This window comes from Trachymyrmex septentrionalis, unplaced genomic scaffold (assembly GCF_001594115.1).
Source record: "Trachymyrmex septentrionalis isolate Tsep2-gDNA-1 unplaced genomic scaffold, Tsep1.0 scaffold182, whole genome shotgun sequence".
Classification (NCBI taxonomy): Eukaryota; Metazoa; Arthropoda; class Insecta; order Hymenoptera; family Formicidae; genus Trachymyrmex; species Trachymyrmex septentrionalis.
The window spans coordinates 292,065-307,705 of record NW_017304990.1 but is presented as its reverse complement, the minus strand read 5'-3'; the positions used below and the strand labels follow the sequence as shown (position 1 = coordinate 307,705).

Genomic DNA, 15,641 nt, shown 5'->3' with positions numbered 1-15,641 from the left:
AGAGAGAGAGAGAGAGAGAGAGAGAGAGAGAGAGAGAGAGAGAGAGAAAGAGAGAGAGGGGGAGAGAGAGGGAGAGAGGGAGAGAAAGAGAGAGAGGAGGGAGAGAGGAAGAGGGAGAGAGGGAGAGAGGGGGAGGGAGAGAGAGAGAGCGCCTACCTGTTAGAAGATAATTAATTATAAAGCCCGATCTCTAGAATGCTCTTTACTTCCTGTCTCTTACTTTTTACCACTTACCTTTTTCCTTCTTTGCGATCGTTTTATTGACAATCGTGTTTTTCTTGTTTTTTAAGAAGTTCAATATTTATCTCGAACGTTAGAAAACGAAGAAACAGGATAAAAGGCAAAAAGGCAAAAGATATAAAAATGGTAAGAAATAACAAAGGTAAGAAATAAAGGTAAGAAATAAAGATAAGAAATAGCAAAGAAATAGCACATTATAAATTAGGCTTTCAATTATACATCGAAATGCATTTTTTTGGTTAAAATACTTTGTTTACACGTGTGTAGATGCCATTTTCTTAGAATTCTCTAAAGCAGAAGGGGGAAAAAATTCGTCTGCTCTAGCAAACTTTCTGCGCATGCATAAAATGACATGGCAGCTCGCTCCAATGATGGAACATAGCAACAGAAATACGAAATATGGGTGCTTTTGGGGCACCTCCTGTACATCTGAGCGACTAACTGTCCCAAATTAAGAGGGACAATCTCAAATTTTAACACTTTGCCGCGCTTTACAACCCGTTCTAAATTTTTTCCTAAATTAAGGTTATAGTAATAAATTATTCCTCTATTAACCTCTTAGTACTGTACGTCATTATAGTGATTTTCTCGAATGCTGACTTCTCCGAACGATACGTTGGTATTCATATGATAAATCGGCTGCAGACGTAATAAAAGACAAAATTTATTATTATTCATGAATACACTATGTATCTTTAATAAACTCCACCCCCTCCCTTCTTTTCTCCCTACAACTTTCTTAACATCGTTATTAGGGGTCTTATAATACCATAAACTGTATAAGTCAGTTAAGACTGCCCAGCTATACGCATGTGCGAAAGTTTTCAACACGAATTCTTGGCACCTCCCACACATCACTGCTCTAAAGAATAATTCTAGCGAATCTTTCATTGTAGAAAGTTATAAAACGTGCTCCCGCAGCGAGGAATGGTTTTTCCTTAACGATGCGTGCCAAGAATACATTCATGTTCGTATCAAAGGTACATTGTTATCAAATTTGCGCAGAACGTGCATAATTTATGCTAATAACGTGTGTAATACGTGTTCATGGGCTTCCTGTTAATCCGCCCGTATATGCTCAGTTACCTGATCAGAAAATTGTACATGAAAGCTGCGATCATTGTGAGGGCATGACGACTTTCAACATAATATTATAGAATTCGCATGCGTTTTCGAATTAATCCGATGGATTAACGTATACAGGGTGTCTCACAACTACCGCATGTTCTCTTAAGTATTCTTGAGATATTAAATTTGAGACAAAAATCCAAACACAAAAATTACAAATTTTTTAAATTATAATTCGTTAAAGATAGTGTGTAATTCGAAAACTATTATATAACCTCGATATTTTCGTATTAGGATTTCGTATTAGGATTTTTAGGTTATCGTCTCAAAACTTCGTCAAGAATATGTCCTTAAGAGAAAATGCGATAGTAGGTGAGGCATCCCGATAATACATATGTATTATCAATCAATGAATTAAGATTTATTACGTTGAATTTCTCAAGCTTGCTTTCTATTCCATATCTATTTACGATATATTCTGTATCTCTTTACAACGTACAGTTATTAAATCGCCTATGGACGAATGTTACATCCCTAGGAATAAATTTGTAAAAGTTAACGTGATAAAGGTGTCACGATGTACATAGAGACGCGAATAGTTTGCAAAGTACATCAGCGCGCGAATAACTATAAGAATTTATTGTCTATCGAATGTCATACGTTCGACGTACTACACGTATATAATCGGACACATGCCCATAATTATACGAGACGGAGAAGAGTCCGCGGTCACATCCAAAGGAAGGATGTTTGAGAAGCCGCGCCTCGAAATGTTCTCTTATTTCTTGGCACTTTCGATTGACAATTCTCAGGCCACGAGTGAGTGGTATGAGGCTGGATTATTTGCTCTATCTTCGTCGACGAGATCTCTCGTCACCTTCTTTTCGCCGGGGAAACTCTGCCACGCGGTTCTCCGTTACTCTCTCTCTCTCTCTCTCTCTCTCTCTCTCTCTCTCTCTCTCTTTGTCTCTCCTCGTGTCGATGGCATACACGGCCGCGTAAGGATGTACCGGGAATGTACATTGACTATTACGGCCCCTCATGCTTTTATAGCCCATCTGGGTGGTGCACATACCATTGCCATCTTGTTAGCCGCGATTAAATATTGATGCAAGAACCGATATCCAGCCTGAAGCGGTTTTCTCAATGGTTCGCGGAACGCTCGCGAGAATCTAGGGCGGTAATTTCCAATTACGCGTATCGCTCGCCGACTTTTTCTACGCGTTAATCCGCGAAATCGTACATGCGAATGGTACGACAGGAGTGATTCACTGCCGCGGGAACCGTTGCGCGCGTAGTATAGTATTTATAAATAACACCGTATTGAAGAGAGCTCGGTAAACCTCGATTCCTAACGGCCACGGTGTTAATTTGTTCCTCGCCGATGCGCGCATCCATTATTGTGCAAATTGTCGACGAGGCAGATTGCGCAAACGTCTGACAATGGGGAATCGCGCGCGAGTCTGCGCGGCTGTCCCCACGGGGTGTTAAACTACCCCATCGTTAGTGTGCCGAATCAACCGGAAATTCCAGCTTTCGTCGCTTCCGTATTCATTCAACGAGAGATGCGAGATGCGATGAAAAAGGGAGAAGAGAACCAAGTCGTTTCCGAAGGAAACCAAGGTTAGCCAAGGTGAGATAATGCCGAACGTGGACGTACCCGGCCCTTCAGTTGGCTCAATTGTCATGAAAATATTTATTATCAGAAAAGAGAGAGAGAAAGAGAGAGGAAGGAGCGAAAAGAGAGACACGAGGAAAGAGAGGACAGCAACTACTGCCAGAGCCTGCATGTTTCCAGATAATTAGAGATCGACGGCTGTCAACATTCTATGAAGATGCCTGCGACAGCTGAAACTACTATGCAAATCTTTGAAGGTCTATCTATTCATTTACGAAGCTCTATCGATGCTTCCTACGTCTGATTTTTTTCACAGAAGGCGATTTATGCCGTTGGTCATTAAGCTAACAACTAAACTGATCTTTCAGATACGCATTATTAAAAATGTATAATATACATTATAAATATATTGTAAAGATCTTTTTCTTAATCTTTTAAGAATACTTTTATTAGTGGATTTTTAGTAATCTACTTTTAGTTATGTAGCATAAGAGTAATTTAACGCGATACAGAAAAGAACGAGAAAGATAAAAAATATTCATAAGGAAAATATCTTTTTTAAAAAATGTTGTTTTTATTAAAAAGTAAACATTATTCAGAGAAATGACTCAAACCGATATCGATAATGATATCAAATCGATATCGATAATGATAATTTCGATACCAATTACACATGAATTCAAGTCTATTCGATAATCATTTCTTGCTGATTAATTGACAATTTATTCATAAAAAATAAATAAATAAATTATTAAAAAACTTTAAAGGCTCAGCCGAACTAACGAATATATTTAAAAAAAAATTGTATACGGGCTAAATGAGCTAAACACTCACTTTTGTCTGTGCAAAAAAATATATACATATTGTTATAAATTATAAAATTCTTCCGAACGTTTCGGTTCTCAACGGAACCATCTTCAATAGATACATAACTTACATGTGTTTTTATATTGTTTCGTCTGTTACGCATCGTTAGATTACATAAAACTTGTTGCGTTTGCAAAAACTTTAAGCCAGAACGCATTCGGAATGGTGATCTCTCGTAAATTTTTTTCCACCATAATGCACGAGAATGTTTATTCACTGTGGTAGGGATCACCACTCCGAATGCGTTTGGAAGAATTTTATAATTTATAGCAATATGTATATACTTTTTTTGCATAGACAACGTGTTTGGGTCATTTAACCCTTATACGATTTTTTTTGGAAAATAGACTGTGTTTCTCAAAATTATGTATACCAAAAAGATGCATTAAGATGATTGTATCGCAAAATCACTTTTCTTAAGATCTGTTTGAAACTTTTACTATTTGAAAATTATGATATTCTTCATACATATGCATAATTTTGAGAAAGAGGCGGAATAACCAGGTATGTTCAAAAGAGATTATCATTATCTTGAAATAAAAATAAAAGTTTCAAACAAATCTTAAGAAAAATCATTTTTAAGTATGTGATACAACCACCTGTATAGAAAATATGTCATCTTAAAAATAAGTGAAAGTTATAAATTGCGTTTAAATTTTGGACGCTCAAACGGAATTCGTACAGTTAAAAAATTTAGCTTCTAAAATCAGAAATATATTTCTGCGAAGCTCATTTGTTTATGTTAGAACAGCATGTATTTACTGTATAAAATTATTAATTAATATTTATTTTCTATAAATCAGGATTTTTCATTAAAAAATGTCCTTGTACGAATACTTTTTGCTATTTGAGTAGAAAAAGGCGTTTATTCATATTTTAGGATGAGCTTTTCGACGAAAAGAATATAAATAAAAAGAAGAAGATAAGCAAATAAACAAGAATTATACAAATAACAAAAGTAATAAAAATAATAAAACAAAAAAAATCATATATATAAAAATAAAAGTTAAAAGAAGGAAGGGGGAGAGAGAGAGAGAGAGAGAGAGAGAGAGAGAGATTGAATGAGAGAGAATTAAAACGTGGCCTTCTTCGCTTAGCATTTTCATACTTTTCTCGTTTTTCTATTATTTCTGCTACGATATCTGGCGTGTATCAAGGGAAAATGATTATCTAGCTCAAAAAAAGAATTGCTCGGAGGAAGAGGTGGAGGTGGAAGTAACGAGACGGGAGCGAGACGGGGAAAGATTGCTCCGAGACAACCGTGAGGAGATCGCTTTCGAGAATCATTAATTATCCTAGAAAGTGCGAGAACGGGCAAGATATATAGGGGGAGGTTGGTGGTAGCAAGGAGGGAGGAAGTTGAACGAGCAACGGATAGAAAAGAGAGCGAAGGAGACGGCAAATGTCGCCATTGCAAACCGAAATTACTGTCGAAGATTAATGGTCCTTTACGCTTTATTACAAGTATTTATATATATAGACCTATCCTCTAAATTTCTCGTAAAGTTAACTTTGTACTGTACAGCAGTAACACCGTCCTTGCTTGAATGTCGACCTTCATGAAATAAATTAAACTGATTCTAGAAAATCGCATTTTTTCTTTTATTTTATATTGACTATCGGGGTCACCCTCAGATCATCTATCACTATACCTGAATGAATAATAAAATGGGAAAATAAAAAATTTATTCTCTAATATGCATACATTTTCGACAATTCTTTACCTGACTTATTCTTCTCTTTCAAAATTCAATTTATATAGAAAATTTTTCTTACCTGGACCTTGAAAACTAAATGTACATATATAGACTTGTATGTTACCTTTTTGCTGATTTTGTTAATACTATAAATCTAGTTTGATATGAATGCTGAGTAGTTATAGAACCAAAAATATTTAGAATATTTTTCGAACTTTATTTAAATACGTAATGTTATAATATTTCATTTTTTTCCAAATTATTTAATTAATAAAATTAAACTTTTTCTAAGATCTCTTTTTACGGTAGTCCAAAAAAAAAAACTGTAAAATTTTTAAAGAAATGTTATTACATTGATTATAATTTAACGATCAATAGATATAGTAACTATTATAGATTCGAGAGAAGAAAAAAACAAAATCTCCTGAATTTCTCGAATTTTATTAAGAAGATTCGCTGGAGTCGAAAAATACGCAAAATTCCGAGGGGACGTCGCATCGATATATTATCGTATCATGCCCGCATACCAATGGTACTCATCGCATTAATTAACTTCGGTTCGAACGTTTGCTCTACGTACGATGAAAAAGACTGGCGGAATGAAAAAAAAAAAAAAAAACCAACATGCCTTCTTTAAATAAATCGCTGGGAGTGACGGTTGCGGGACGGAAGATTAACGAGCGCGGTGTGTCGTTCGATTCGATACGTCGAATTAACGCGAGGCAGAAACGAAGCTGCATATATCGATTATTAATGACTTACGGGGATCTGCCAATGTAAATGTTAGCGATGCCGCGCGTACTTGGCGTAATCGCTTTGAATCGCTTAGAGACAAGTCCGTATCATGAATACCTAGGCTGACATATGGCCGTGAATTGAACGATAATAGTAGAAACGACGATTAATTGGCCGGTAATTGGATGTAGCGGCGACAATGGCATTCAAACGCGAATTATTAATTACACGCGCGTGGCATAAAAGCTTACCGCTGAAGGAATCGTTTCGCATTTTTACGTTGCCGGATCTCATTTTGAATACTTTAACGATTTTACACAGGGAACTTTTCTGGAAGCTAAATCGTTATTGTTCGCCTCTGCGGAGACTAAAACGAATTCCAGTCGCATTTGTTGCGCGTATATACGCGGAGGGCGTAGGGAAAACGTGAAAAACCTGAAAAAAATCAACCTGACAGAGAGCGCTCGCTAATACATATCCTCGCGTCCCACCACGCCGCGTTCGCAATATCTCCTGTTTGAAATATCACCCCTGGATTTCGTTGTACGTAACCAAATTATAACAGGTAGAAATATCACCCCTGGATTTCATTGTACGTAGCCAAATTATAACAGGTAGAAAAAGCATGGGTTAATCAGGTAGACAGAGAAAAGAAAGAGAGAGGAAGTGTGAAAGAGAGGGAAGGAGAGAAAGAAAGGGAAGGAGCAATCCCATGCCTACCCTTCTGAATGTCCTGTTGGATCAGACCATCAATAGATCCAGTGGTCTGACCCAACTTCTAGCGTTATAGGGATTACTGATTAGTTGCAGCCAGATCTTAGATTTCATGTATTATTTCGTTGAGAACAGGATTAAATGCGCCGCTCGTCACATTTAATCTAACCTAACCGTACGAGAATGGCACGTAGAATCACACGTAGTCTCGAGAGGCAATATTTTTTGCAATAAGTTTATTACAGTTTTTTATGATTTGAAAAATTTTTGGGGGGATTATCTGTTTCAGATTGATTGTGTGCATGTCTGATAATCTTATCGGCACGCAATTATTATTTCTGAAAATTAATTCAATTTAAATGAGTGTATATTATATAAAGATATTCTACATAAGTAGTTCAATATCTTAACACTCGGACCGGTAGGGCGGTTCGTATTTCAAATTCTTTCCCTTCTTTTAAATACGTCGAAACTTATAATATTATATAATATTGCTTTCCTGAAAGTGACTACCGATTGTGACATGACCGAGTCTACTTCTATTCCGGGAATAGTTTGGCATAACTAAATCTGGGATATTTCTCTGTCAATCAATTCGTATCAGTCACGGTAGTTTTCTATACTGACTATTTCCGGATTAATAACAGCTCACAATAAATACATTCAAATTTGCTTCATTCAAATTTTACTACATTTTACTACATTCATTTACAGATGAAAAAAAAATCAATACTATATAATATAAAGGTATTATTACAAATATAAGGAAATGACAAATATAATATTATATAATGGAACAGCAGGAGATAGTAGTACAATACCTGAATTAACAATGTACGAAGATCATCCTCGTCAATCTTGCGACTCATAGAATAGACGTATGTATTTATGTCGAATACAAACGTGCATTGCCTACGAGCACACCACTTTTTTACGAAAATACACCACTGATTCGATGATGGTTACGATCTCCTTTCCAGCAATCACGACATTCATAATCATCTGTGATCGTTGCAAAAATATAAATTATTGAATTCGGAAAATCGAAATCTCTCGATAAGTTAGAGACTTCCCAGACAACACGCACGTCTAAAAGATATCAAAGAGATCTTTTGGAACACATATATGTCTAATGGGCTTTTTACAATAAGCTAGCTGTTACATAAGTTTTTAGTCTTAAATTATAAAACGTTAACCGATCACAATCGAATGTGTGAGAAGAATAATCGATTATAATTGATCAATTTCATATAGTTTAAGACTTAAACATAATGAGTTATTGTAAAAAGCCCATAAAAGATATTTGAAAGATATCATAAAGAGACATAAACAATGCGTGTGTTTAAGTTATGATTCCTAGAGACAATGTATTTAAATAATTTAATAAAATTAGAAATAATTGAAAAAAATAATTACAATTCTTGAATCATAAAAGTAACATAAATTATTTAAGTTTCTTTTCGAATTTGTCAAAAGACCATCGTTTATCACATCGAGGTAAATTGCTTGTACTGATCGCTGGTATTGAAGAATGTTTATCACTTTGAACACTAAACAGGAATTGTTGAGCCATCTGTTGGTGATATTTATCATTCTATAATTGTTATTTACTTTTTTATTGATTATTAATTTTTGTAATTATTGAAGGGATATAAATAACTGAATCGGAATGAAATATTATAACGAACGTATAAAATAAAATTGATAATTGTTTTTTAAGCGAGATAAAAATTTGTACGATTTATAATCACGGGAAAATCGAGTTCAGTTTTTTTTTTTTTTACAAAACAAGTTGCAACAAAGACAATTGTGTGAATGAATTTGAAAAGAGGGAAAGAAAAGTAGGAATTATAAGAAACCTCGTAGAATAATGGCATTATACATTTCTAATAGTTAAACGTATTTTTTCACTTGGTCATAAGCAAAAATCGAATATTTTTCTAAAGAAAATCCAGACAAATAATAACAATAATGATGTATTTAACTCGGAACGAATTGTATTCTCCTGATTTTTATTTTTGTATCTATTTATAATCCCCTTCACAGCAAGCACTTTACGGTGCTCTGTAGTGAGACAGATGGATGAAATTAGACTTTCTAGCCTCTACAGAGAAAATATATCTGCAGGGGGAAATTGGATTTAGGTAAAATTTTAGAAATTTCGGAGGATATTCCATTGTTGCAAGGGACCACCTAGGATACCGAAACTCTATTACTATTAAAGGTCAACCTTGGACAAATTTTCGGCGGTTTAAAAAGGACTCCAAGAGCCCGGAGGAACGCTGATATTATCGACAATTGATATAAATTTGCTATTATTAACATAAATATTTGATAGATTCATACATTATTAAATTCATAATTTTTTATTACATAAATGTTCCATAAATAAATATGCATACTTGTAAAACTAATAATTTCTATATATTACAGAAAAATTACAATTTTTTTCTCTGCAGTTATTATCTCTGTTGATAAACTGTTGATCAAACTTGGATGATAGCACTGAAATCGCAATTTTAAAGAAAAAACGAGTATTATTGAGTTCTAAATGCATAAATATGTCCACTAAACTAATAAATCATAAAATTAGTACAATATTTTTAGTTTTTTACTCTTAATTACTTCAATATTTACAAGGACGCCAACTTCCGTAAAGATGTCGATCTTTAATAGTATCACGTGGGTGACGATGATGAACGATTAAAATGTTAGCGTTGTCAAAAGAGATCACGCTCTTGAATTTATTATGCTGATTGCTGGTTAATAGTTGTTGCAGTTAAAAATCATTATGCTCACATTATCGATAGCCGTGAATTTTGGCGATGCATTATGCAAACTACATTATTATTGTAATTAATTCGCGATAATTATTTTGTACTATCGTTTTTTCCGATATGTTTAACGTCTGAAGAGAGCTCTCAATCCGGTAGTCGAAACTTGTTACTGAGTTTTTATAATTATTTTATATTTTATTTTTATTTTTATTTTTATTATATACTTTTCTTCTATCTTACTTTTCTGTATTTGTATTTTATTCTTTTAATTGTACGTCTTTTTAAAGAAATGTATTGACTCTTACTTTGCCCTTTATTTATTTTATTATAATTAATGTAAATAATGCTTCTCTTCTGATATCAAGAACGACAGGATTGTCGAGCGATGATAACATGGTGCAACGTACCGACTGGCGTCGTGTCGTGATGAACGAAAACAAAATATGTCTTCGTACTCGAGCGAGCTGTCACGCTCGCAGGAATATCTGAGTTTTCGCAGCTCCGTACCGCTCAGAAAAATCGTTGTTGACGCCGACGGCGCAAAGGTATTATTCTGTATTATATATTATACAAATAAATTAATTATGTATTAGTTTTCACATTCGATCTCTAGCTAATTCACTTTCCTCTTTTTATCGATTTTCGCCAAGTTGCAAAGTGGCCTCATAATTCTGATAAGTATAAGAAGTAAACAAAAAAAAAATGGTAACATTTTGAAATGTTTTTACGATGGTTTTAGGGATGGAAGGTATACGATTCTAATCCAAAAACTATCAAGTGCCCACTTATATGTCTTCCGCCTGTCTGTGGTACTGCTGATATTTTTTTTAGACAAATATTAGGCCTTGCTGCTAAAGGTTACAGAGTTATCTCAGTAAGTTAAACGATAAGCTTTCTGTAGCATTTCAATATAGTATGCAAAATAGTGTAAGAGATCCAATTATATCTTGCTAATGTATAAATTAGAGGGAGTAAATAATAATTTTTGTAGGCTGAGGCACCAGTATATTGGAGTATAAAGGAATGGTGTGACGGATTCAGAAAGCTGTTAGATTATTTAGAACTTGATAAAGTTCATCTTTTTGGTGCTTCCCTAGGTCAGAACGTACAAACAAAATATTCGCTTTCAAGTAACATAATAATTTAATCTAATAGATGAAATTTTATATTCACAGGTGGTTTTTTGGCACAAAAATTTACAGAAATAAACGCACACTGTCCTAGAGTAGTATCTCTGGTTCTGTGTAATACCTTCACAGACACATCTGTATTTAGTTACAATGATTCCGCAGCAGTGTAAGTGGATTACTTTAAATAGCTTTAATGTAAGCGTAGATAAAATAAGATAAATTTTTTTTCTCTTCGTAGTTTTTGGATTTTACCTTCATTGGTATTGAAGAAAATGGTAATGGGAAATTTTGCAACGGAGAAAGTCGATGGAGAGATTGTAGAAGCAATTGATTTTATGGTGGAACGGGTAATCTTAATTTTCTTCAAACTAATGAAAGATAAAAGATACAAAGAAAAAAATATTTATTCTAAATACATTATATATATTATGCATATGTTTTAATTGTGATTTACAGCTAGAAAGCTTAACGCAATCCGAATTAGCGTCTCGTTTAACAATGAATTGCATAAATTGTTATGTACAACCTCAAAAGATATGTCATTTACCTGTAACAGTAATAGACGTTTTTGACGAATATGCGTTATCAAATACAGTTAGAGAAGAAGTGTATAAATGCTATCCAAATGCAAAATTAGCACATTTGAAAAGTGGTGGAAATTTTCCATATCTAAGCCGATCCGCTGAAGTTAATTTACATTTACAGGTAAATATATTTATAACATACAATTATAATTAAATCACTTATCGATGACATGAAATACAGAAGTATTTATTTGCAGATTCACTTAAGACAATTTGAAGGTACAGAATATACGGCTTTAGAAAAGATTACGATTTAGCGCGATGCATTTGCGTTAGGAAAAATGTAATAAAATCCAAAAGTTGTATATAAATATTAATTAAACAGAAATTCTCCTTTGCTCATATGCGAATATCAAGACTGTAGACAACCTCTGTCTTTTGTATTAAGTCAGACATATTATTTCTCAATATATTCTTCTAACGAAGGAGTAATTGTTATATAATGTATAAGTATTCTAGGACATAATTATGTAGCATATTACTAGGAATTGTATGATATTGTATATTATTGCTTAAGTCGTTATCTATAATATTTCGTTTTTAAGTATAAGAAGCATTTATATTTTGTAATAGCTTGATATCTCATTTTAATTGTAAAAAAGATCTTTTATGACTTATTCATTATCACAAAATATAAAACTCTTTAATAATTTATAATATATAATAGCTATTATAAAAAAATAAAAAAATATGCTTTTCTAATTCTTTTAGTATTTATGAATTTTGTACAAAATATTTTTAATTATTATATATCTGTATAAATTTAATAACAAAATATTTTCAACAAATATATTTTATATATTATTTCCCATTGTACTAGAATGTACTAAAACGTATTTAATAATACGTTACGTTAATTTAACTTTCGTAAAATTAAATATACATATAGTCTGTTATTTTTGTTAGAGAAATAACTTTGAGTTGTTATTTCTATTTATTATGGTGTGTGTAGTTAGAAGTGACCATAGTTCGCTAGTCGCCTGACCGGGAGACCGTATAAGAACTTGCTTGGTATCGATTCCTTCGAGTGTGCCTCTCTCGCGTTTCTCTTTTACAATCTCAGATTACAGGGCCTGTTTTGCCCAGTATATACACATATAACATCATTATCTGTGTCAGTTACCTTTGAATTTTTCTGTTTCGCTTATTATTTTTTAATAAAATTTTAATTAATCTTTCATAGTTTACAACTTTTTGTTACATGAAATATTTAATTTATATTTTTTATTATATATTTATATTTATATTTTTATTATATATTTATATTTATATTTTTTATTATATATTTTGTCCGGAAATATACGATATTTATATAGGACGTAATTTTCTAATTTTATTAAAATATTAGAAATAAACATTAAAACGACAGAAAATTTATACACTGATTTATACATCAATTTATATAATCATAACATAGACATTAGTCTTGTACAAAAAATATTCATAAAAAAATTAATGCGTATTGACGTGCTTGTTTGACGTGCCGGTACATACGATGTACTGATAAGATTACGGTTATCACTAGCTGAATATTATGCCACATTAATCCGTCTGATAGTTTGACATAATCTTTGCAAAGAACGACGTGTATTTCAGAGCTCAGTCTCTCACCTGCACGTGACGCGAACAGACAGCCGACGGTCCGATATCGCGGTATCCATCGTGACATGTGGCGGTAACGATAAATTTAATCATTTTTATGAAAACGTTGAAAGAGTCGACATTCGGATAGATACATTACGTAAATTTTAATCCGATTATTTCTTTAATATTCGCGAAATTTTTCTTCATGAATTAGAGCATACGTTAACGGAATGTGCAATTATTTGTGCATTTTTATGTATTAGATAATTTTTAAAGTTTAAAAAAGAATATAAGATTATACTGAATTTACAAAAGATTTAATCGCCGTTCAATTTTTATAATGTAAAGCTTAAATTCGTATTTATAGATGTGTGTTTTACGTAAAGATCTAACACGGTTTACTAAGGTTGGTATATTAAATTTATTTTTAGCTATATTAGTTTTGATAAAGTAGACTTTGAACCGTCGAGTCCAAATAATCGGATTATCATAATAAGATGTTATCAATAATTCGTACCTTATCGCATGATATTACTAAATGATTTTCATGTCGTACATGTTTGTAAACTTATCCGCGATCATCATATAACTGTCCTAACAAGAAAAAAACCTATCACAAAAGAAAACAGCTTAAAGCAAAATTCAATCAGGTGAAAGGAATGCTGACCGCAGGTTTGCCTTATTATTAGAAAGAAATAACGTCGTTACAAACATTTTTGCTTTATTATTATATATTACCTATAAACCATAAAATTTATTTAACTTTTGAAGACTCACTCTTCCTGATATTTACGTAATTGAAAGTCCTTTTTTCCCCTTTGCGAAATCGCAGTAAATCATTATAACATGTTATTCATAGCTTATATTATAGTCACATTTTTCGCAGACACAGGATTTTTAGGAATATTCTCGCAATGGATTCACCAGAACTGTGAAAGTTTCCACCTTATCTTGCAAAAGGTCATCTCTTTAAAATGGATAATGAGCATAGACCCCTCGTGAACAGCGGAAGGATAGCAGCGTCCACGAAAATCGCTTATGCTCTTGGACATATTTTCAATGACCTAGCAGCTGCTATGTGGTTCTCCTATACCTTAATCTATCTGCAACGAGTTGCATTATTAGAGCCTATCGTCGCTGGTGCGCTTTTACTCTTAGGTATGTGTCGATCTATTCACGCGCGAACGATGCCACATTAGTCATATTATTGATTAACGTTCGAACGATCTTCATTCAAGGACAAGTAATCGATGCCATTATGACACCGATATTTGGTTTTCTAATCGATCACTATTGCAAGAAAAAAATTTGGCACATCATTGGATCCGTGATGGTCACTCTATCTTTCCCAGTAATATTCGGCAGTTTTGTCAATTCGTCTACTACGGTTGCGATGCTTTTATATGTAACAAGTATTACGATATTTCAAACGGGTTGGGCAGCCGTACAAATATCTCATTTATCGATGATCCCCTCGTTAACTAATTCCGTTCTAGCTCGAGCAGATTTAACCGCAATAAGGTATGTGATTTGCGTAATGATCTCTTGAAAACGTGGGATTCTAGATAGTAATCGAATAGCGAGTGCTATAAATGTTATTTCAAGGCAAATGTACTCCTAGATATTCTGCTCAAGTTGGTGCGGCTGTGGTAGCTTTTGTAGTAACATGGATAGTTCTACCAACTAGTGGCGAATCGATGGTTCAATTGGATCAGCAAGATGACAACAAATTCAGAGTACGTATGAAGAAAAAGAGATGATAAAGGAGATATGCATGTGATTCTGATTTGCAGAATATCGTTCTGGTCCTCACAGCTTTCGGTTTGACCGCGACTATCTTTTTTCACATTTTCCTGAAGGCGAATCTCTTGGAACAAACAATGTACCTAAAACCGGACATCGAAAAGTCAGTTAAGCCGTCGAACGTTTCATTGAATCGTCGAATATCATGGATCGACGTCACGGTTTTATTAAGAGTCGCGATGCTATACGTGGCGAGCAGATTATTTATCACTCTCGCCACGATATATTTGCCGTTGTATATAGAAGAGACAAAAGTTGATGGTAAGCAAGCATTGGCCAGCGTGCCGTTAGTATCATATGTGTTCTCATTCGCGGCCGCTCTGCTACTCAAATATCTCAACAGAATTTCCAGTACCAAGGTAAATTTTTATAATACGGAAAAGAAGAAAAGACAACGAGATGCGCCAAGTGTACTTTTTTGTTTCGTCTCAATCGTAGGCTTGCTACTTTTTCGGCGCTATAATTGGTATAACCGCCGCCGCTGTCACGGAATTTGTCGGAAGTAACTCAACAGTCGTATACATCGTCGCCATATTAATTGGCGTGGGAAGCTCTATCACGATGGTCACCGCATTGAGCGTCACCGCCGAATTAATCGGCTGTCGAACGGAACGTAGCGCGTTCGTATATTCAATCGTCACTTTCCTCGATAAAATCATCACTGGTCTCGTAGTGATATTCATCGAGAAATTGTGAGTAGCCATTCAAATTTCATTTAATTACAGATTTCAGCCCTCCTTCCGTAATACATTAAAAATTGTTATAAACAAATATAACTTACTTTAAGAAAGATTTTTATTTTACGATTTTAGATTTATATATAT

General features: G+C 33.7%; 3 protein-coding genes across 6 annotated transcripts in view; 2 read left to right on the top strand and 1 right to left on the bottom strand.

Moving 5' to 3' along the window:
- LOC108746616 (AT-rich interactive domain-containing protein 3C-like) overlaps positions 1 to 15,641 on the bottom strand; it is a 184,679-nt gene that overhangs the window by 114,508 nt on the left and 54,530 nt on the right. The gene's annotated exons all lie outside the window — the stretch shown is intronic.
- LOC108746619 (maspardin-like) lies at positions 10,120 to 11,818 on the top strand. Its single transcript, XM_018483499.1, has 7 exons — positions 10,120 to 10,261; positions 10,456 to 10,590; positions 10,708 to 10,813; positions 10,892 to 11,012; positions 11,085 to 11,193; positions 11,303 to 11,551; positions 11,628 to 11,818. Exons 1-7 carry the CDS (start codon positions 10,160 to 10,162, stop codon positions 11,685 to 11,687), a joined length of 882 nt encoding a protein of 293 aa, XP_018339001.1. The 5' UTR covers positions 10,120 to 10,159; the 3' UTR covers positions 11,688 to 11,818.
- Positions 13,041 to 15,641, top strand: part of LOC108746618 (major facilitator superfamily domain-containing protein 12-like) — a 3,210-nt gene continuing 609 nt past the window's right edge. Inside the window, exons 1-6 of the mRNA XM_018483498.1 lie at positions 13,041 to 13,105; positions 13,901 to 14,172; positions 14,253 to 14,535; positions 14,636 to 14,750; positions 14,808 to 15,176; positions 15,256 to 15,509. Coding sequence (XP_018339000.1) covers positions 13,989 to 14,172; positions 14,253 to 14,535; positions 14,636 to 14,750; positions 14,808 to 15,176; positions 15,256 to 15,509 — 1,205 coding nt within the window. The 5' untranslated portion in view covers positions 13,041 to 13,105; positions 13,901 to 13,988. The remainder of the gene's footprint in view (positions 13,106 to 13,900; positions 14,173 to 14,252; positions 14,536 to 14,635; positions 14,751 to 14,807; positions 15,177 to 15,255; positions 15,510 to 15,641) is intronic.

Bases quoted from the DNA above. Each gene is read 5' to 3' on its own strand.
- LOC108746619 (XM_018483499.1), top strand. From the start codon at position 10,160: ATGTCTTCGTACTCGAGCGAGCTGTCACGCTCGCAGGAATATCTGAGT. The intron at 10,591-10,707 runs GTAAGTTAAACG...TAATTTTTGTAG, and splicing joins AAGGTTACAGAGTTATCTCA to GCTGAGGCACCAGTATATTG. The intron at 11,194-11,302 runs GTAATCTTAATT...TGTGATTTACAG, and splicing joins TTGATTTTATGGTGGAACGG to CTAGAAAGCTTAACGCAATC.